At 54.2% G+C, this 15,702-nt stretch overlaps 6 protein-coding genes across 6 annotated transcripts; 3 read left to right on the top strand and 3 right to left on the bottom strand.

The window, feature by feature from the left end:
• Window positions 1–91: 91 nt before the first annotated feature.
• On the bottom strand, window positions 92–4,517 carry CLUP02_08064 (actin; the record flags this gene model as incomplete). Its single annotated transcript, XM_049287055.1, has 16 exons — window positions 92–139; window positions 196–280; window positions 348–568; window positions 624–1,395; window positions 1,457–1,487; window positions 1,586–1,641; window positions 1,790–1,972; window positions 2,048–2,328; window positions 2,398–2,578; window positions 2,640–2,805; window positions 2,858–2,918; window positions 2,993–3,032; window positions 3,094–3,833; window positions 3,902–4,056; window positions 4,115–4,298; window positions 4,332–4,517. 16 exons carry the CDS (start codon window positions 4,515–4,517, stop codon window positions 92–94), a joined length of 3,390 nt encoding a protein of 1,129 aa, XP_049144198.1.
• A 655-nt stretch (window positions 4,518–5,172) lies between these two features.
• On the top strand, window positions 5,173–5,835 carry CLUP02_08063 (nucleotide exchange factor Fes1; the record flags this gene model as incomplete). The annotated part of the gene is made up of 1 exon (XM_049287054.1): window positions 5,173–5,835. One exon carries the CDS (start codon window positions 5,173–5,175, stop codon window positions 5,833–5,835), a length of 663 nt encoding a protein of 220 aa, XP_049144197.1.
• A 313-nt stretch (window positions 5,836–6,148) lies between these two features.
• CLUP02_08062 (ribosomal L5P family protein) lies at window positions 6,149–7,310 on the bottom strand (the record flags this gene model as incomplete). The annotated part of the gene is made up of 3 exons (XM_049287053.1): window positions 6,149–6,259; window positions 6,316–7,015; window positions 7,075–7,310. 3 exons carry the CDS (start codon window positions 7,308–7,310, stop codon window positions 6,149–6,151), a joined length of 1,047 nt encoding a protein of 348 aa, XP_049144196.1.
• Window positions 7,311–8,662: 1,352 nt separating this feature from the next.
• Window positions 8,663–9,836, top strand: CLUP02_08061 (uncharacterized protein; the record flags this gene model as incomplete). The annotated part of the gene is made up of 4 exons (XM_049287052.1): window positions 8,663–8,791; window positions 8,904–9,359; window positions 9,418–9,730; window positions 9,754–9,836. 4 exons carry the CDS (start codon window positions 8,663–8,665, stop codon window positions 9,834–9,836), a joined length of 981 nt encoding a protein of 326 aa, XP_049144195.1.
• A 93-nt stretch (window positions 9,837–9,929) lies between these two features.
• On the top strand, window positions 9,930–12,624 carry CLUP02_08060 (ubiquitin carboxyl-terminal hydrolase; the record flags this gene model as incomplete). The annotated part of the gene is made up of 4 exons (XM_049287051.1): window positions 9,930–10,052; window positions 10,102–10,194; window positions 10,245–10,619; window positions 10,669–12,624. The coding sequence occupies 4 exons, from the start codon at window positions 9,930–9,932 to the stop codon at window positions 12,622–12,624; spliced, it is 2,547 nt and encodes an 848-aa protein (XP_049144194.1).
• Window positions 12,625–13,484: 860 nt separating this feature from the next.
• CLUP02_08059 (6-phosphofructo-2-kinase) lies at window positions 13,485–15,485 on the bottom strand (the record flags this gene model as incomplete). The annotated part of the gene is made up of 6 exons (XM_049287050.1): window positions 13,485–13,925; window positions 13,984–14,586; window positions 14,635–14,715; window positions 14,767–15,034; window positions 15,083–15,118; window positions 15,172–15,485. The coding sequence occupies 6 exons, from the start codon at window positions 15,483–15,485 to the stop codon at window positions 13,485–13,487; spliced, it is 1,743 nt and encodes a 580-aa protein (XP_049144193.1).
• Window positions 15,486–15,702: the final 217 nt, after the last annotated feature.

Raw genomic sequence — 15,702 nt, 5'->3', positions numbered from 1 at the left:
TGCGAAACTCGGGAACAGTAAGCAAAGTGTATTGTATGATCGACCTCAGTTGCAGGCGTATCCGCCCCTATACGCGCCCACGCGCACCCTGCTACAAAACAAGGACCAAATCTTTCTGGAGAAGGGTCGACCCAAACTTCTTGACCATGTCAACAACTTTTCGCCAATATAGGACCTGACTGCGGTATATGCAACGCCGTGGAGACCTTGCACCGGTCGTTGCCTCTTTGGAATCGATGTGTTTTCGGAAGGGCGAGAATGTGATTCGGGAAGTAAGACGCTACATTATCATCAGTTCTTGCCGCATGCTGTAGTTTCGCTGCGCCGTCGACATACCTTAGAAGCACTTGCGGTGGACAATGGAGGGACCGCTCTCGTCGTACTCCTGCTTGGAGATCCACATCTGCTGGAAGGTAGACAGGGAAGCCAAGATGGAACCACCGATCCAGACGGAGTACTTGCGCTCGGGGGGAGCGATGATCTTGACCTTCATGGAAGAAGGAGCAAGGGAAGTGATCTCCTTCTGCATACGGTCGGAGAGACCAGGGTACATGGTGGTACCACCAGACTGTAGAATCGTTAGTTACTGGAGCTAGATACTGGAACTGCCGTAGAAACCATACCATGACAATGTTGCCGTACAGGTCCTTACGGACATCGACATCAGACTTCATGATGGAGTTGAAGACGGTGACGTGGATGCCGCCGGACTCAAGACCAAGGACGGAAGGAGCGAACAGAGCCTCAGGGGCACGGAAACGCTCGTTGCCGATGGTGATGACCTGACCGTCGGGAAGCTCGTAGGACTTCTCCAAGCTTGAGGACTGGGAAGCGGTCTGGAGCTCCTGCTCGAAGTCGAGGGCGACGTAGCAGAGCTTCTCCTTGATGTCACGAACGATTTCACGCTCGGCAGTGGTGGAGAAGGAGTAACCGCGCTCAGCGAGAATCTTCATGAGGTAGTCGGTCAAGTCACGACCGGCCATGTCGACACGGGCAATGGCCTGGGGAAGAGCGAAACCCTCGTAAATGGGGACAACGTGGGTGACACCATCACCAGAGTCGAGGACGATACCAGTGGTACGACCGGAGGCGTACAGAGACAGGACGGCCTGGATAGAGACGTAGAACGCGGGGGCGTTGAAGGTCTCGAAGACGATCTGGGTCATCTTCTCTCTGTTGGACTTGGGGTTGATGGGGGCCTCAGTCAACAGGACGGGGTGCTCCTCGGGGGCGACACGGAGCTCGTTGTAGAAGGTGTGGTGCCAAATCTTCTCCATGTCATCCCAGTTGGTGACGACACCGTGCTCAATGGGGTAGCGGAGCGTCAGGATACCACGCTTCGACTGTGCCTCATCACCGACGTAGGAGTCCTTCTGACCCATACCGATCATGATACTGTGCACATGTTAGGTCGCAGCGCAGGAGATGGCATTGCCGCAGCAAGAGATAGACCTACCCATGGTGACGGGGGCGACCGACAATGGAGGCTAGTGAACAGTTAGAATCAACAATCTAGGGTATGGGTGACCGAAATCGTATACCCCTGACGGAGAAGATTGCGGTCTGCGGATGAGGGGGAACTTACGGAAGACAGCTCTGGGCGCATCGTCGCCGGCGAAACCGGCCTTGCACATACCCGAACTGGGAACAAGTCAGAACCAAACTCATTGTAGGATATATTGTATCGATGGGTCATATGCCAATGGGTTATCGCGAGGGATGACGATTGGCCAGATCCCTTCTTGGGCCCAGGACGCGGAATGGTCGGTGAGACGGCGGGGAAGCTTACCCATTGTCGATAACGAGGGCGGCGACCTCCTCTGCAGAGATATATGTTAGCAAGTGAAGCAGAAGGACGGATATTGATGGACTAGAGCATCGCGACTCCGATGAGGCCAGGGGATGTGAGGCGGCATCGGCGTCGTGGAGCAGGGAGTGAATTGCTGGCAGAGACGGGGATGGCGTCACGTACCTTCCATTTTGAATTAGGATGTGGGTGAGGACTGGGAAAATAGAAGAAAGGTGGATGAAAACGAAGACAGCTCACTCGATTCCGGAATCGTAGGAGCGAGATGGAACTGGCAAAAGTCCTGAGGGGATGGCAAAGAACTTGGGAGAGGGCGTCGTTGGGTGGTGAGGTCGAAAGTGGGAAAGGTTACGGGAAGATGAGAGGTAGTCGATTTTGGGTGGAGGAGGGGGGAAGAAGGAGAAGAGTGGGAATGGCAGGCACAGTGTGCGGTGAGCGCTGGCTTTGGCTCCTCGGTGTTTCGTTGGCTGCTGCGATTTGTCTGGCGGGCCAGGTTTCGATGTCAGAAAGCAGCTGGAGACCTAACCCGACTTGTGGGTGAGCAAATGGACGTGGTGAGGTGGGCAGTGGGCTGGGCAAGAGCGTGGAACAGGTGGCAGAAAGTGGCAGCGCCCCCCGAGGGATTGAGTTGCCGCTTTAACAAAGGAATGGGAAAGGTGGGAAGGGGAGGCTGCGCGTTCTCTCTCGCCTCTTTCTCCCCGTCCCCCGTCCTCTTCGGGGATGGTCCGTGCTTTTGCTCCTTTGCTGCTCGGGGGGGCTAACTGCGCAGGACTGGCAAAGTAGTGTGGTGGGGTACGGGAGGGAACACACTTTCACTCACTCACTCCCTCACTCACCCTTTTTTTTGGTGATACTGGGGTGCGAAGGCAAGGAGGAACCTCTGATATTGCAGACGAGATGCGCGACCCTCCGAGTATCCGTATTGTCTTCTTTTCTCCGGCCTGGACCGCTGATTCCGGTGGCTAAAGTCGAATTGGGGGTCGTGCCTTCAATTTGGTCTTAATGTTGGTGGGCAATGCAAATATCCCGTCGATGCTCGGATAAGTGCACTTTTACTGAATTCTCGGAGCAGGTATCGTATCCGAACGAATTGCTCCTCAGTCGTTTCTTGCTGTATTCAATACAGCAAACAATAATACCAACAAGAAGCCCGTCAGTCTCCGTGCCTTATCTATCACTTCGAACAATCAGGCAGTGACTATTGAAGCAAATAGCATTCGTCAGCCTATCCGTCACTCACCATCTGCTCTTCAGGCAGCTTAAAACCGACGGTGAGAGATGCTCACCTAATACCCTTCAGCTCTCCACGGTCTCGACCACGGACCAATCGAGCCAAGCTACAGGCCTGACAGTGCGCCTTTCTCACTCCGACTGTGACGCCTCTATTATCTTCAAGGGCATCCCCACATCCACCACCTGCACGCACGCTACGGTCTAATGAGAATACAAGGTTAACCCAGGCCAAGAACATGGGATCATGGGAGCCAGCCTGGCCGAGATCATCTCGCCCTGGAGAGCAGTTGGGCAAGGAGGACAGCGTTGCAGCACGGCAGGTAGCGGACACAGTATCGCGAATCCATCCCATCTCCTCATGGACTGTGGAACGAAGGGCCGCTCCTCGACGCCCACGTGAGACTCTCAACAAGATTCCCGCCGCGGCCGCCTGGTTCATGCTCGATGGCGGCGGGCGGATTTGCGCCAGCGAACCACATGCCAGCCGTCCTATTGCTCGTCCATTCGTCAACGAGTCGTACGTCATCTTGTTCCGTAAGTAACAAAGACACGGACAAAGGTGCCAAGCAGGCATAGGCAATCTATTTTGGTTCACAGCCCCATCACCTGCCTCCTTCCCGTCGTCTGCATAGCATACATAGGTAGCACGTCGGGCCCGCGGAAGCAAAGGCGGCGATGAACGGGCACGGAAGCACAGCAGACGGACCAGGCAATTTGGCAGGTACCTCCAGGCTCCAGGCACCCCGAAGCCGACACCACCGAACGACGGGCCTACCAAGCTGCCTCCTGGCTCCTGCAAGGGCCGTACTCTCATGGACACGGCTTGATGGGGTCGCGGCTCTGGTGGTTTAAATTACGTACCCGCGTATGGACGCCTTTTGCGGGAACGAGAGCCCGGGGTCCTAGGGGGTTAGTTGGCATGGGATTCTCGGATGCCAGCCTCGCATATCGCATCTCGCATACATGCTCTGGGCTGGAACCTCGTTCACGGGCTCGCTCTCGTCTTCGACATGTACCTGCCGATGCGTGCTGTGTCCATAAATTTTGTTTCGAGCTTTGTGTGGGAAGCCCAACCAGAAACAGCGCGGGCGACAACTACACGCCGTGCTACGTTTTCAGTGTGGCTGAGCTGGGAGCTCCGGGTTGCCGGGCGGCGTCTCCGTTGATCGGGTCCTTTTAGCATAGATCGGATAGGAGAATACGGCGGAAGCTGTAACCTGTCATATGTTGCGGGGACACTATGCCTGATTGCTGCATCCTGTCAAGCGAGGCATGCAATATCGACATGAACGATCAGAGAGGCTTTCAGATAATGGAAGGATGCGAGGCTGAGAAGCCTGGGGTTATCCAAAGCTGGATACAGCAAATTCGAGTTGCCAGGTCTCGTGTGCTCCAGTGACTTCATCGCTGGAAGGTTACTCAGCTCAGCGTCGCAATACCTACCATAGCTTGGGTACCTCGAGGAAGCTCTGTCCATGGCCACCTCAAGTTAAAGCGGCAATGAGGGGCAATTCACTTCATGGTGGGGCAGTTGGAACTTTTTTTTGGTTCACGTCTTTTTACCAGCCACCTCACTACAGTAGGAGACTGCCTTCGACCATTCCCTCGACGAGCCCAAGACTCCCGGATCCAGAGTCCGGGAGGGTATCCAATGTTTGACTGGCAGATGAATTGCCAACTCAGCCCATTGCATGATCCCATTGTTGGGCTGTAAGAGATTCGCTGGCCACAAGTCTGTCTGCCCAAGTTTCAAAAGACTCGATCTGCATAAACGACGCATTGAGCTGGCTTTGATCAGGGCTCCTCACGTGAGATCGACGCTAGTCCGCTTTCGATTGCTGGCAAGCTTCTTGAAGGTTCCAGAAAAGGGCAGCAAATCAGAAGCAGCCAGTCAGAGCGGGAAGTGGCTCTTGATGATGGAGAACTTTTTGATGTTGATGAGAGTTCAAGTGAGATTGAGTGACAGACTGGGAGTTGATAGCAAACAAACTCTACACATCAACACAATACGCACTTTTCAAATTTCTCATTCAAACTTGCAGCAAGTTTGGTGAGTCGTCACAAGGTTTCATTATTTCAAGAGACCACTCCAAACAACTACACCTCCAAAAACTCACCGCAAACTATCCATCATGGGTGACAAGCACCTCAACGAGCTCCTCAAATGGAGTATCGAAAACCAGGAAGCTAGCGGCGAGAACGGCACCTCAGCACCCGCCGATGCCACCGCCGTAAGAGCGCCCGCCAGCACCCTCAACCCCGAGGCCATCGCAGCCCTCTTCGGCAACGGCCCCAGCGACGCCGAGCTCATGAAGCTCTCCATGGAGGCAATCACCTCCCCGGACCCGGAAATCACACTCGACAACAAGCTCATCGCCTTTGACAATTTCGAGCAACTCATCGAGAACCTCGACAACGCAAACAACATCGCCAACCTCGGCCTCTGGACCCCGCTGCTCTCCTGCCTCGAGCACGAGGCCCACGAGCTGCGCCGCATGGCCGCCTGGTGCGTCGGCACCGCCGTCCAGAATAACCTGCCCAGCCAGGAGCGCCTGCTCGCCGTGGGCGGCATTCCGCCCCTCGTGGCGCTCGCGACCAAGGACAGCGAGGAGGAGGCTGTGAGGAGGAAGGCCGTCTACGCGCTCAGCTCTGCCGTGCGGAACTACCAACCCGGCGCGGACGTTCTCACGGACGAACTGCAGAAGAAGGGCCTGCGTAACGGCAAGGTTGACGCTGAGAACATGGATGACATTGATGAGATTATGAATGCGCTCAAGGCCAAGATCACGGCATAGACAAAAAGGAAATGCGAGAAAGGAATGGGTATGGGGAGGATTTGGTATGGTTAACTTGCATGGACGGCGTTTCGGCGGGTGGATCGGCATGAGGGCTCTTTTGACGTACGGGACGACGACCCAAAGGAACATGGCATTATGGTATTAGACGATCATTATCGCATCAGATGAACCAAGAACATGATCACACAATTATTGCACAGAATACATCTCAAGAGTGACCGTATCTGTTGGTACATTCATATACAGGCTTTCTAAATGTGTCGATATCGTACAAAACGGGATACCCCTTCCCGGCAATGTTCCCCCTTCTTTAATCCTTGAATTTTCCGTAGAAAGGAAGACCAAGAGCTTGCATCAGAAGCCTGGCCTGACGGTTCGAGGTTGCGCTCGTGTGGATAAAAATATGGCAACCTGGTAGGAGCTGCAGAGACTCGTCAGCAACGTGGTCACAAGTCATAGGCAGACGGAATATCTCACCTTGGCAGGGTACATGTCGTAGTTGATCTGGAGCTCGGGAAACCAGACCAGGTCGTCGGGCCTCAGACCGATACCAATACCACCGTTTCCGTCACCAGTGGTCGCATTGACACCGGGCCAGTCCTTGATCTTGGGCAGGACGAGGTTGATCAGCTTGTCAACGAACTCGTACGCCTGTGGACCGTGCATGGTCGTCTTGACACCGGTCTTGTCGCCCTCGCGGATCTTCCATTGGATAACGTTGTTCTTGGTCTTGGTGACCTCGGGGACGTTGCCGCTGATGGACTGGATGACCGAACGAGCGACCTGGAGCGTTCCCGGCGCCTTGGCGGCCGAGGGGATGAAGGTGTGCAGCGATACGGCCAAGATTTCGGGGACGGACCGGCAGTCAATGTTCTTCTCCAACACGTCGAGCTTGCTTCCACCTCTGGGTCCGCGGAGAGGACGGTTCTTGTTGTACGGCGAGGAGTCGTCCCATGCCCTTAAACGCTCCCGTACCGGGGGGTCTGGTGTACCTGGGGGCTTGTGAAGGTAGGTCATCGTGAGCAGGTCGGCGGCGATGGTCGTATCGTACGTCTGGCGCAGTCTGGGGAGGTTGAAAGGCCCAGGAACGAAGTCGCGGGCCGTGGGATCGGTGGAGGGCGGTGATTGAATCGGGTGAAGAGGACCTCTGTCGTACTTAGGGGGATGGTACTGGTATCTGTCGCCTCATCTATTAGCATTCCGCTTCACGCTGTAATTGAGAGCTTCCATGCGCACCTGTTTCCGGGAAGCTGCTGCGGTCTGTCAGCCAAGCGCTTCGCCGTGTTGAAAGCTTGAATGGCAGCATCGTCAGGACCAGGAGCAGCCAGGGACGAGGTTTCAAGATCGGGGAACTGAGCCTCAGCGGCAGCGGTAGATTCGCATCGCCGGGCGACAAGAGGGTTCAATTGCCATGGCGAGCGCTGCCTGCAGACGAACCGAGTTAATCGGGAGCTTTCCCGTAGAGTGGCCATGGCTAGTCGTTCAACTCTGACGCAACCTGACACGTCTGTAAGGGTAAGTCGCGATGCTCGAAATTTCAATCTCGAAATGCTCAGTTCGGCCCGTGCCACTTGTGGCTGATGCGATTTTTAAAGTGGATCTTCCAGCTCAGTTCTGGGAATAACGTGTGGCTTGATCTTTCTGCATCTTTAAAGCCTGGATCTCCAGGCGACTGGATGCGGAGTGACATGGGAATGTCACTCGGGGGCCGTCGGAGCGAACGTGACCAGCAGCCTCCGGACTTTCGGGCCTTCAAGCTCAGTTTGTGGTCGTTGCACTGTCGTCATCAGGAACCAGGCCGCCGTCCGCGGGACACCCTCTATTGAGCTTCGGACTATGGTGAGGCACCGACGATCCATTCTACTAGAGCGGGTAAATCGTGCACGCAGCTCGATTACGTAGCAGTCATTCGGGCCCTCAGCTGAATCCAATGTCCATCAGTCACCAGCTCAATGGGTCAGCAAGCGCGCGTTCGGTTGCAGAAGCTGGAGCATTGCTTTCCGACTAAGGTACGCGGAGCTGACAGGGTGGGGAGACCACTGTAGCAAGCAGCACCCTCGGACATGAACAGGCAAAGATGGGACGGACAGATGGGCAACGATGAGCAACGATGGGCGTTGTGTGCCTCTTGCCCTCTTCGATATGCGGCGGCGGCGCGCGCTAACATGCAGGTTGCCTGATTGTACCCAAGATGGACGCGAAAGCGAACGTATACAGGTTACGCGAGCGCTTTTCATCGGATTGGAGCCGACTTTCAGTGACTGATCAACATCCAACACACACAAGGCGGGGGGCTGGCAGATGGTGCGACAAAGTTTCCATTCATTGTCAAGAGGCTTTGCTCTTTCTGTTCCGATCGTTGAGCGTTGCTATGGGTGCGGGAGTGTGTGTAAGCGCATTTCTTCTGCTGCTAAGTTAGAGTTGAGCCTCTGGGGTGGCTCAGTGAAAGACACTCGTATTGTTTTCGTTCATCTAGCTGTTCTTCGTCTGTTCTTGGCGAAGCCTGTTCAATGTAAAAGAAGGCCATGGACATTGGACCAGGAGGCGTATGAAACCAGGAGCATGGGCCACAGAGCCATGATATCGGATCTACTGCGCACGCATGGAAGCAAGGGACGCTCCAGGATGTGTCCCATAGGGTATCATTCGGGACCCAATAAACCACCTCGAAACAAGAGGCGAGACTTGACGAGAGTCACGTCCGGCCTAAAATGTTCTTGTGCAGGCCATGTCAAGACTTCTGCTCAACATTTCCCATTGTGACTAGGGGATCGAATGACCAGCAATTGAAGCGATGGGCGACTTGCCACTTTCATCTTGTTAAATGGACAGCCTAAGTCAATTTCGGATGTTCCTCCCACGAAGGACAGGCCCTTACGTATGTCACCTCGCGTGGACATGGGATGTTGGGGCAGGCTACTTTTACTCATATTCGGAGCCTGGTCGGTCATATGTAAGAATTGTGGCAGCCAAGCACGCTCAAGAACATTCTGGCTGTTCCCTTGCTATTACACTCCGGGTTATGCTCCCATCTCACCACGTAACACACTCCGTCTGCTGCCAAGCGAAAAAGCCTATACCACAAAAAGCCAGCTAGAAGAAGGACAGGTCAGCTCGGAGTCACGGTCATCTTGGATACGTCGTGTTCGCCTGTCCAAGGTAACAGTAACAGCAAGCAAGCAAACCTGAAAGTCCGCCTTGCCGCCACCCTCCACCGACCTGGCGCTCCCAAACCCCCGAGTCAACTGACGGCAAGTCCGCAAGGGACGCCGAGTGTCCCCAGCAGAAAGTTGAGGTGGAAATCTCTCAGGGGTCCCAAAGTACCGCCTCACCCAAGCTTTGCCGCGCCGGTACGAATACACGCCCTTCCACGGTCCGTCCACTTGGTGCCTCTCCACACGACCAATACACCGTGGGCACCCACGGCACCCTGCCAAAGCTGCTGCTCACATTGGACCCCGAATTTTCTGAGCCAAATCCACGAACCACCACCATCTGACCCTTGTTGGCGCCAGGAGCCAGTCGAAGGTCCTTCGCTACCTTTATTGCTTCAGCAGTCCCCCGTGTGTTCAACCATAGGACCTCGTCTTCTCACTTCCAGTCTGCTTCTTCTTGTTATTCACTTCGAACCTAAGCAACAAAACAAGCAGTGTATCTCTTTGGCTTTCGAGAATCGAGCTTGTCTACTTGGCAGACAACAGATACTTGATCAACACTCATACCCTGCCGTTGCAGGCCATCACAATAGCGAAAACCTATCACTCTGCTACTACATCGGACAGCCCAGAGTCCAGACCTGATCATCCCAGCGGCCCAGCCCCGTCTTTTGCGACTGCGAAAATCTGCCCCGCCGACTCGCGCCAGAACCCCTCCATACCTATCCTCGCACTCGGTGCATTCTTCATCTTCTCTCAGCTTTGCTCCCCACCTCGCCCACTCCCGTATTGCTGGCCGATGGGGGTGCGACTTTCAACCTGGCCATGATTCTTGACCGCTGAGACGACTGCTTTTCTCGAGTCGCCAAGCCACTTTGGCACCAAAATCGCGAACCTAGCTATTCCAGCTTTTGGCAACATACAGGATCTGCAACCATGAAGGGCAAAAAGTTTCTTAGCCTGCGGGACAGGAGTGGCACGCATCGCAGAAGCAAATCCTCAGAACCAGGGCAAAAGGTGAGCTTCGTATCCCAGGATCTGAAGATGGTCCTTCTCAAAGTCCGTTTCCATGGGGACAGCCACACTAATCCCACGTCGCCAAACCTAGAACCGACCACTTTCAGCTGAAGCATTCAGGTCGCTTTTCAAGAGCGATCGAGCACCGACCGATGAGGAAATAAAGGAGAAGGAGATGACCAAGGTACACCAACCGCAGCATTACAACATTGCACGAGTCTAACAAGGCCATAGATCGAAGACATTACGCACCTTCTTGCCGAGTCGAACATCACCGACGTTTCTGCGGAACACATTCGAGACTCCCTGAACAGTAAATTCGCTGACGGCGATGTCGACAAAACCGTCGAGTTCATTCAGCTACAATGCAAGGCAATGGCCGGCAAGGTTGCACACTACAATCCCCAAATCGAAATGGTTGGCGCAGAGAATAGGGGTAACGTCACATGTTACCTTGACTCCCTGTTGTTTGCCATGTTTGCGAAACTGGACGCCTTCGAATGTATGCTGAAGAACGAATTCACGGACGAACCGAGGCGCAAACTAGTCACGCTGCTCCGCTTGTGGGTGAACATGCTCAGGAGCGGAAAGATGATTCACGCAGATATGGTGAGTTGCGGCTGGTCCTGCAGTACCTGTCCTGCGCTAATCGTCCCAGACGAAACTGATTCAGGATGCGCTGGCTGAGTGCGGCTGGAGTGACGCGAAACTCCTAGAACAGCAAGACACTTCCGAAGCCTTCGCCTTCGTCACCGAAACGCTTCAATTGCCCCTGTTGCAATTACAAGTCGACCTCTTCCACCAAGGCAAGAACGACAAGGACGACCACAAACTGGTCTACGAAAGACTTCTCAACCTCGCCGTACCTCCAGATTCGGAAGGCAAAGGGATCAGGCTAGAAGACTGCTTGGAAGAATACTTCAACACACAAGTTGATGTACTCAGGGACAGCCACGAAGATAAGAAAGAGGCGGAGAGGGTAACCCCCAACACAGACACGAATGGGATACGGATTGTCACTCAAGAGAATGAATTAGAGGCTGGCGCGCAAGACACGCTGAGTGCGTCTCCCGCGCAGCTTTCTCCAATCCTTGAGCGGCGGTGGACAGCCTCGCAAACACCCAATGGCGTGCCGGAGTCTCCTAGCAGCTCTTCGCGGCCAACTCCAAGACACCGTTCAACTAGCGTCATACAACGCGTGGTGCTGGAGGAGAAGGACAAAGACAAGGGAAAGGAGACCGAGCCATCTACCATGCTGGAAAAGGCGCGACGAACGAGCTCTACAGTGGTGAAAGCCGTGACAATTCCAGCTTGGCAGTTTTTCAGATTGATTCCATGGCACGCCGCCGGAAACAAGGAGCCCAAGAACGACATGGAGGTTGCTATGAACTTCAACCAACGTCCTGTGGTCGGCATTTGCCTGAAGCGGTACATGATGTCGAACTCCGGTGTTCCACAGCGCCAGAATACCTTCATCGATATTCCGGACAGCCTGAGGCTTCCGCACTTCATGCTCGGCGACGAGACACAGCTTGAGGAAGACCCCAACGGCTTCAGCATGGAGTATAAGTTAGTGCTACAGTCTGTGGTCTGTCATCGTGGCGACTCTGTCTACAGCGGACACTATATCTCATTCGCCAGGGTGGCGCCCAAACTCCTCACCGACAATAGGAGACACGACAATGACCCTCCTCCAGACTACGAGGAGGCGCAGTGGGTCAAATTTGATGACTTGAATATCGAAAACAGGGTGACTTATGTGGACGACATCAAGCAAGCTTTGAAGGACGAGATGCCTTATCTCTTATTCTACCAGATCGTACCAATGGTAGAGGTGGCGTCAACGGAAGAGACGGAGACTGAGCCTCCTTCTTACAACGAGTCCAAGGTCAGCGTCAACCTACCGGCTACACCGAACCCGGTCAACGGCAACAACTCCGGAATGTCATCATCGCGGAGCGACTACTTCGAGAACACCTCAATATCTCCACCCAAAGCGCCTAGCATCCGCTTTTCGTCGGAATTGGAGCGTCCTAGTCGCATAAGTTTCGGCGATGACGAGCCGTACTTGGGGTTCAAGGATTCTCGAAGGGGCAGTGTTACCTTCACGGACTCTACCCTAGGCACGCCAGCAATCACGCCGGATGCCATATCGCCCGCCGTAACCCCAGGAGAAGAGACGACAGCCCAACGGCTTTCGCGAGCCGCCGCTCTATTTACGGGCAAGAGCAAGAGCAGACCTACCAGTCAAGCAGGGGAGGGCCGCATCAGTCTTACCATGACTCGACTCGGCGGACTCATGCGACCGAGCAAGGAGCCGCTCCGTGATCCCAACAGCAACTTGAGCAGCAACGCGCTCGCCACATCCATCAGCGCACCTATTCCTGATCCGGTGACTGAGGAGGAATTCGTCGAGAACGCTGATGCCGAAGCAACACCGGTTGCGGCACCAGTTGCAGAGACCGACAGGAAAGACTCCAAGGATTTCAAGGAAAGAAAGTCATCAGAGCACCATCACAGGCATCACAAGAGAGGCAAGTCCAAGAGCCGTTCTACCGAAAAGAAGAAGCACAAGGACGGGGATGAGCCGGAGCGAGAGTGTGCAGTGATGTAAAGACTTTTCCGACGACAGATTAAAACAGACCAAAGACGAGCGACAGTCAGAGAGAGAGACAGAGTTATTAGTTTACCAGCGCGTTGATGTGATTGGGGTTAGATTTTACGAGAGCTTGTCTCGGCCCTGGAATAGCGAGGAGTTTGGTGGACCGAGATAGACTTTGGAAGCAGCAGAGAAGAGGTAAATACTTTGCAGTGTGAATGACTCTGCGAGAGACGCCGCAACGCCTGCGGATGATTAGCAGCACGAGAAGGGCGTTTTCCGGAGTTTTGTGTTGTTTCCTTTCGGGACGATGAAAAGAAGAAAAACGGAATACCACGGAATTGGAAGCAATGCGAGAGGGAGTCGATGAGGCGGTTATCCATCCCCCTCTCTACACACCACAGATAGCTTGGGATAAAATAATACTGTTGATGACTGGGTCGTCATTCATCAAGATTCAGCTACCTGACCTAGTTTTCCCAGTTTTTGTTCCCATGTGTTGACGCGTTTCAGTAACCGAATAACCGAATACCATGTTTCCTGTTTCCCCGTCATTGACTGGAGGGGAAAACGACGTCCAGAACGTAGGACGCAAAACAAGAGTTCATCGTGGGCAAAGTTATCCCACGGTACGAGCAAATTTTGATGGGGGTTTCCCATCCGCAGTAGCAAACTTCCGATCCGTCGTCCTCCCTCTCTCGAAGCCTAATGTTCTTCCTTTCACGTTCGCTCTGGTCCACTGAACGAGAAAGGCAGGGAGATATATATGCCTCCCAACATCCTTTTCGTTGTTTCAAGCAAAGTAATAATCAGTGGACCAATCGAGCTTCCAAAAAAAAAGTTGACGAAAAAAGAACCCAGTCCTTGTAACAATCTTAGTCCTCATCATTCTGGCGATCAGCGACCATCTCGGCAGCAGTATTGATGACCTTCTCAGGAGGACGCTCAACGACGACGTTGGGCTCCGCGGGAGACGAGATACCAGGCATGGGCGAGGGGTTGCCGCTGGCGACACCGCTACCGCTTCCACCGCCAGGGACAGGGATGCTGATGTCCTCGGGGGAGCCAGGAGTGATCTTAGGGTCGACGCCGGGGATGTGAACGCGCTTGGCCTCGTTCTGGTAGGCGGCGGGGATGATCTCGATGATCTCGTCGCGGGGGAACTTGAGGATGGGGATGTCCATGGTGGCGCAGTGCATCAGGTAGGCGTAGAGAACGCGAAGAACAGACTCGTGCGCGATGATGAGAAGATCGCTCTGCTCACGCTCAAGCTCCAGAATGATGGGCTCAAGGCGGACGGCGAGGTCGTGGTAGGACTATGTAATATTAGTGCTGCTCATGGGCAAATGGTGATTATGAGGTCTCTATACTTACCTCAGCGCGGGGGTATCTATGATGATACGGGTCGAGCTCGTGCTTCTCGACCTCCTCGGGGTAGAGGTGGCGAATGGCACGCTCCGACATCTTCTCGCAGACACCAGGGTTGATCTGGCTCATCTGAGAACGCTGACGAACCTTGAAGCCCTTGTTCTTGAGGTAATCTGCAGTCTGAACGGTACGGCAACGAGTGGAGGTCCAAACAGACAGAGGACGAAGGGGAACGGCATTGCCACCCTTCTCGACAAGGGCAACGCGCTCCTGCTCGCGGTGCTTCAGAAGCGTCTCGGACATTCGAGCAGCGTACGCCATGCCCTCCTTGGAAAGAGGCGCATCCGCCTTGTACGAGTCTTCCTCGGTGGTAACGCCAGCTCGAACAAAGTAGGTCGTGCGCGACTTGATGTGAAGGTTGGTCAAGTAGAAGACAATGCGGTGAGACAGGTAGCCGAAGGAGACATTGTTGTAGAAGAATTTTTGTCCCGCGTTGATCATCTTGATGTAGTTGAGCTCCTTCTCGTCCATGGTATCGAAGACGGGGATCTTCATATCGATGCGGCGCAAGTACAACTTGGCAGCCTCATCAGGGTCCATGCCCGCGAACTGTACACTTTAGCACCGCGTCACTATCGAATTTGGGCGAGCACTCACGTCAGGGGAGGAGATCTTGACATTGCGCGCATTCTCACGCAAGATGGCCTCGTCGTCGACGAAAGACTCGATGAACAGCGTCTATGGAAGGTTAGTGATTTGAGTCATCAGAGTGGCCGAACCAAATCTTACCTGGACATCGTGCTTAGCGAGTTCCTTAGCCAGGGCACGGCGACCAGCCGCGGTGGGGTTGACAGCATCGTAGATCGCAACTTGTCCATTCTCATGGTTCAACCAGGCGTAGATATCCTCACGGCACTTCTTAAGGATCTTCTGACGAAGAATGACCGACTGAGGAGAGGCGTCAGGGAAGAAGTAATCCTCGGGAACGATACCGCCCTTTCCAACGGTGGCACGACGGTAATCACCGAGGTGGAAGATGCGGGTCTTGACTCCCAGCCTAGAAAAACGTCAGTCAAGGCGCTTCAAGCAAGCATTTTCGACTCACCAGCCCAAGTAACGCGCCAGGGAAACGCAGATGTGACTGAAAAATGTTAGCTCTCGTTTTTCCAAGCCAGTGAAGTAGGAGGAACTTACGTCTTGCCGCGAGCCGGAAGGCCCACCATGACGATGGCGATGCGACCGGAATGGAACAGACGGCCGGACATTGTGCTATAAAGCTGAGCCGGCGCCATGTCCTGATCCTCGGGGACATCATGAATGCCGTCGATGAAGGTCGAGCTCTTGCGACGGTATCTCGGCGCGTTGGCCGCGATCTCGGCGGTACTGTCATGAAGAGTCACGTCAAAACCAAGATCTCCAAGTTCCGGTCGAGGGCGGTAGAAGATTCTCTGGAACTCAAAGATGTCGAGCATCTCAACCCAGTCCATGGCGGCCCTCTCCTTCTCCATGGCTGATCGAGTGACGAGAGAGTATCAGAGGTAGTGATAGATGGTTCGATAGGGAGGTTGATGGGCAGGAAACAGAAGAAGAATAAGGTAGAAAGCTCAGAGTAGAGAGTGAGTATGAATAGTAGTGATGATGGATATTGTGATGGGTAAGTTGACAGAGAAGAGAAGAAAAAGAGGAAGCCCAATGTAGAGAGAGGGAAGAGAGGAAAGCAGGAGA

Source organism: Colletotrichum lupini, chromosome 4 (genome assembly GCF_023278565.1).
Source record: "Colletotrichum lupini chromosome 4, complete sequence".
Classification (NCBI taxonomy): Eukaryota; Fungi; Ascomycota; class Sordariomycetes; order Glomerellales; family Glomerellaceae; genus Colletotrichum; species Colletotrichum lupini.
Note: the sequence above shows the minus strand (reverse complement) of the source record. Positions and strands in the feature narration are given on the sequence as shown.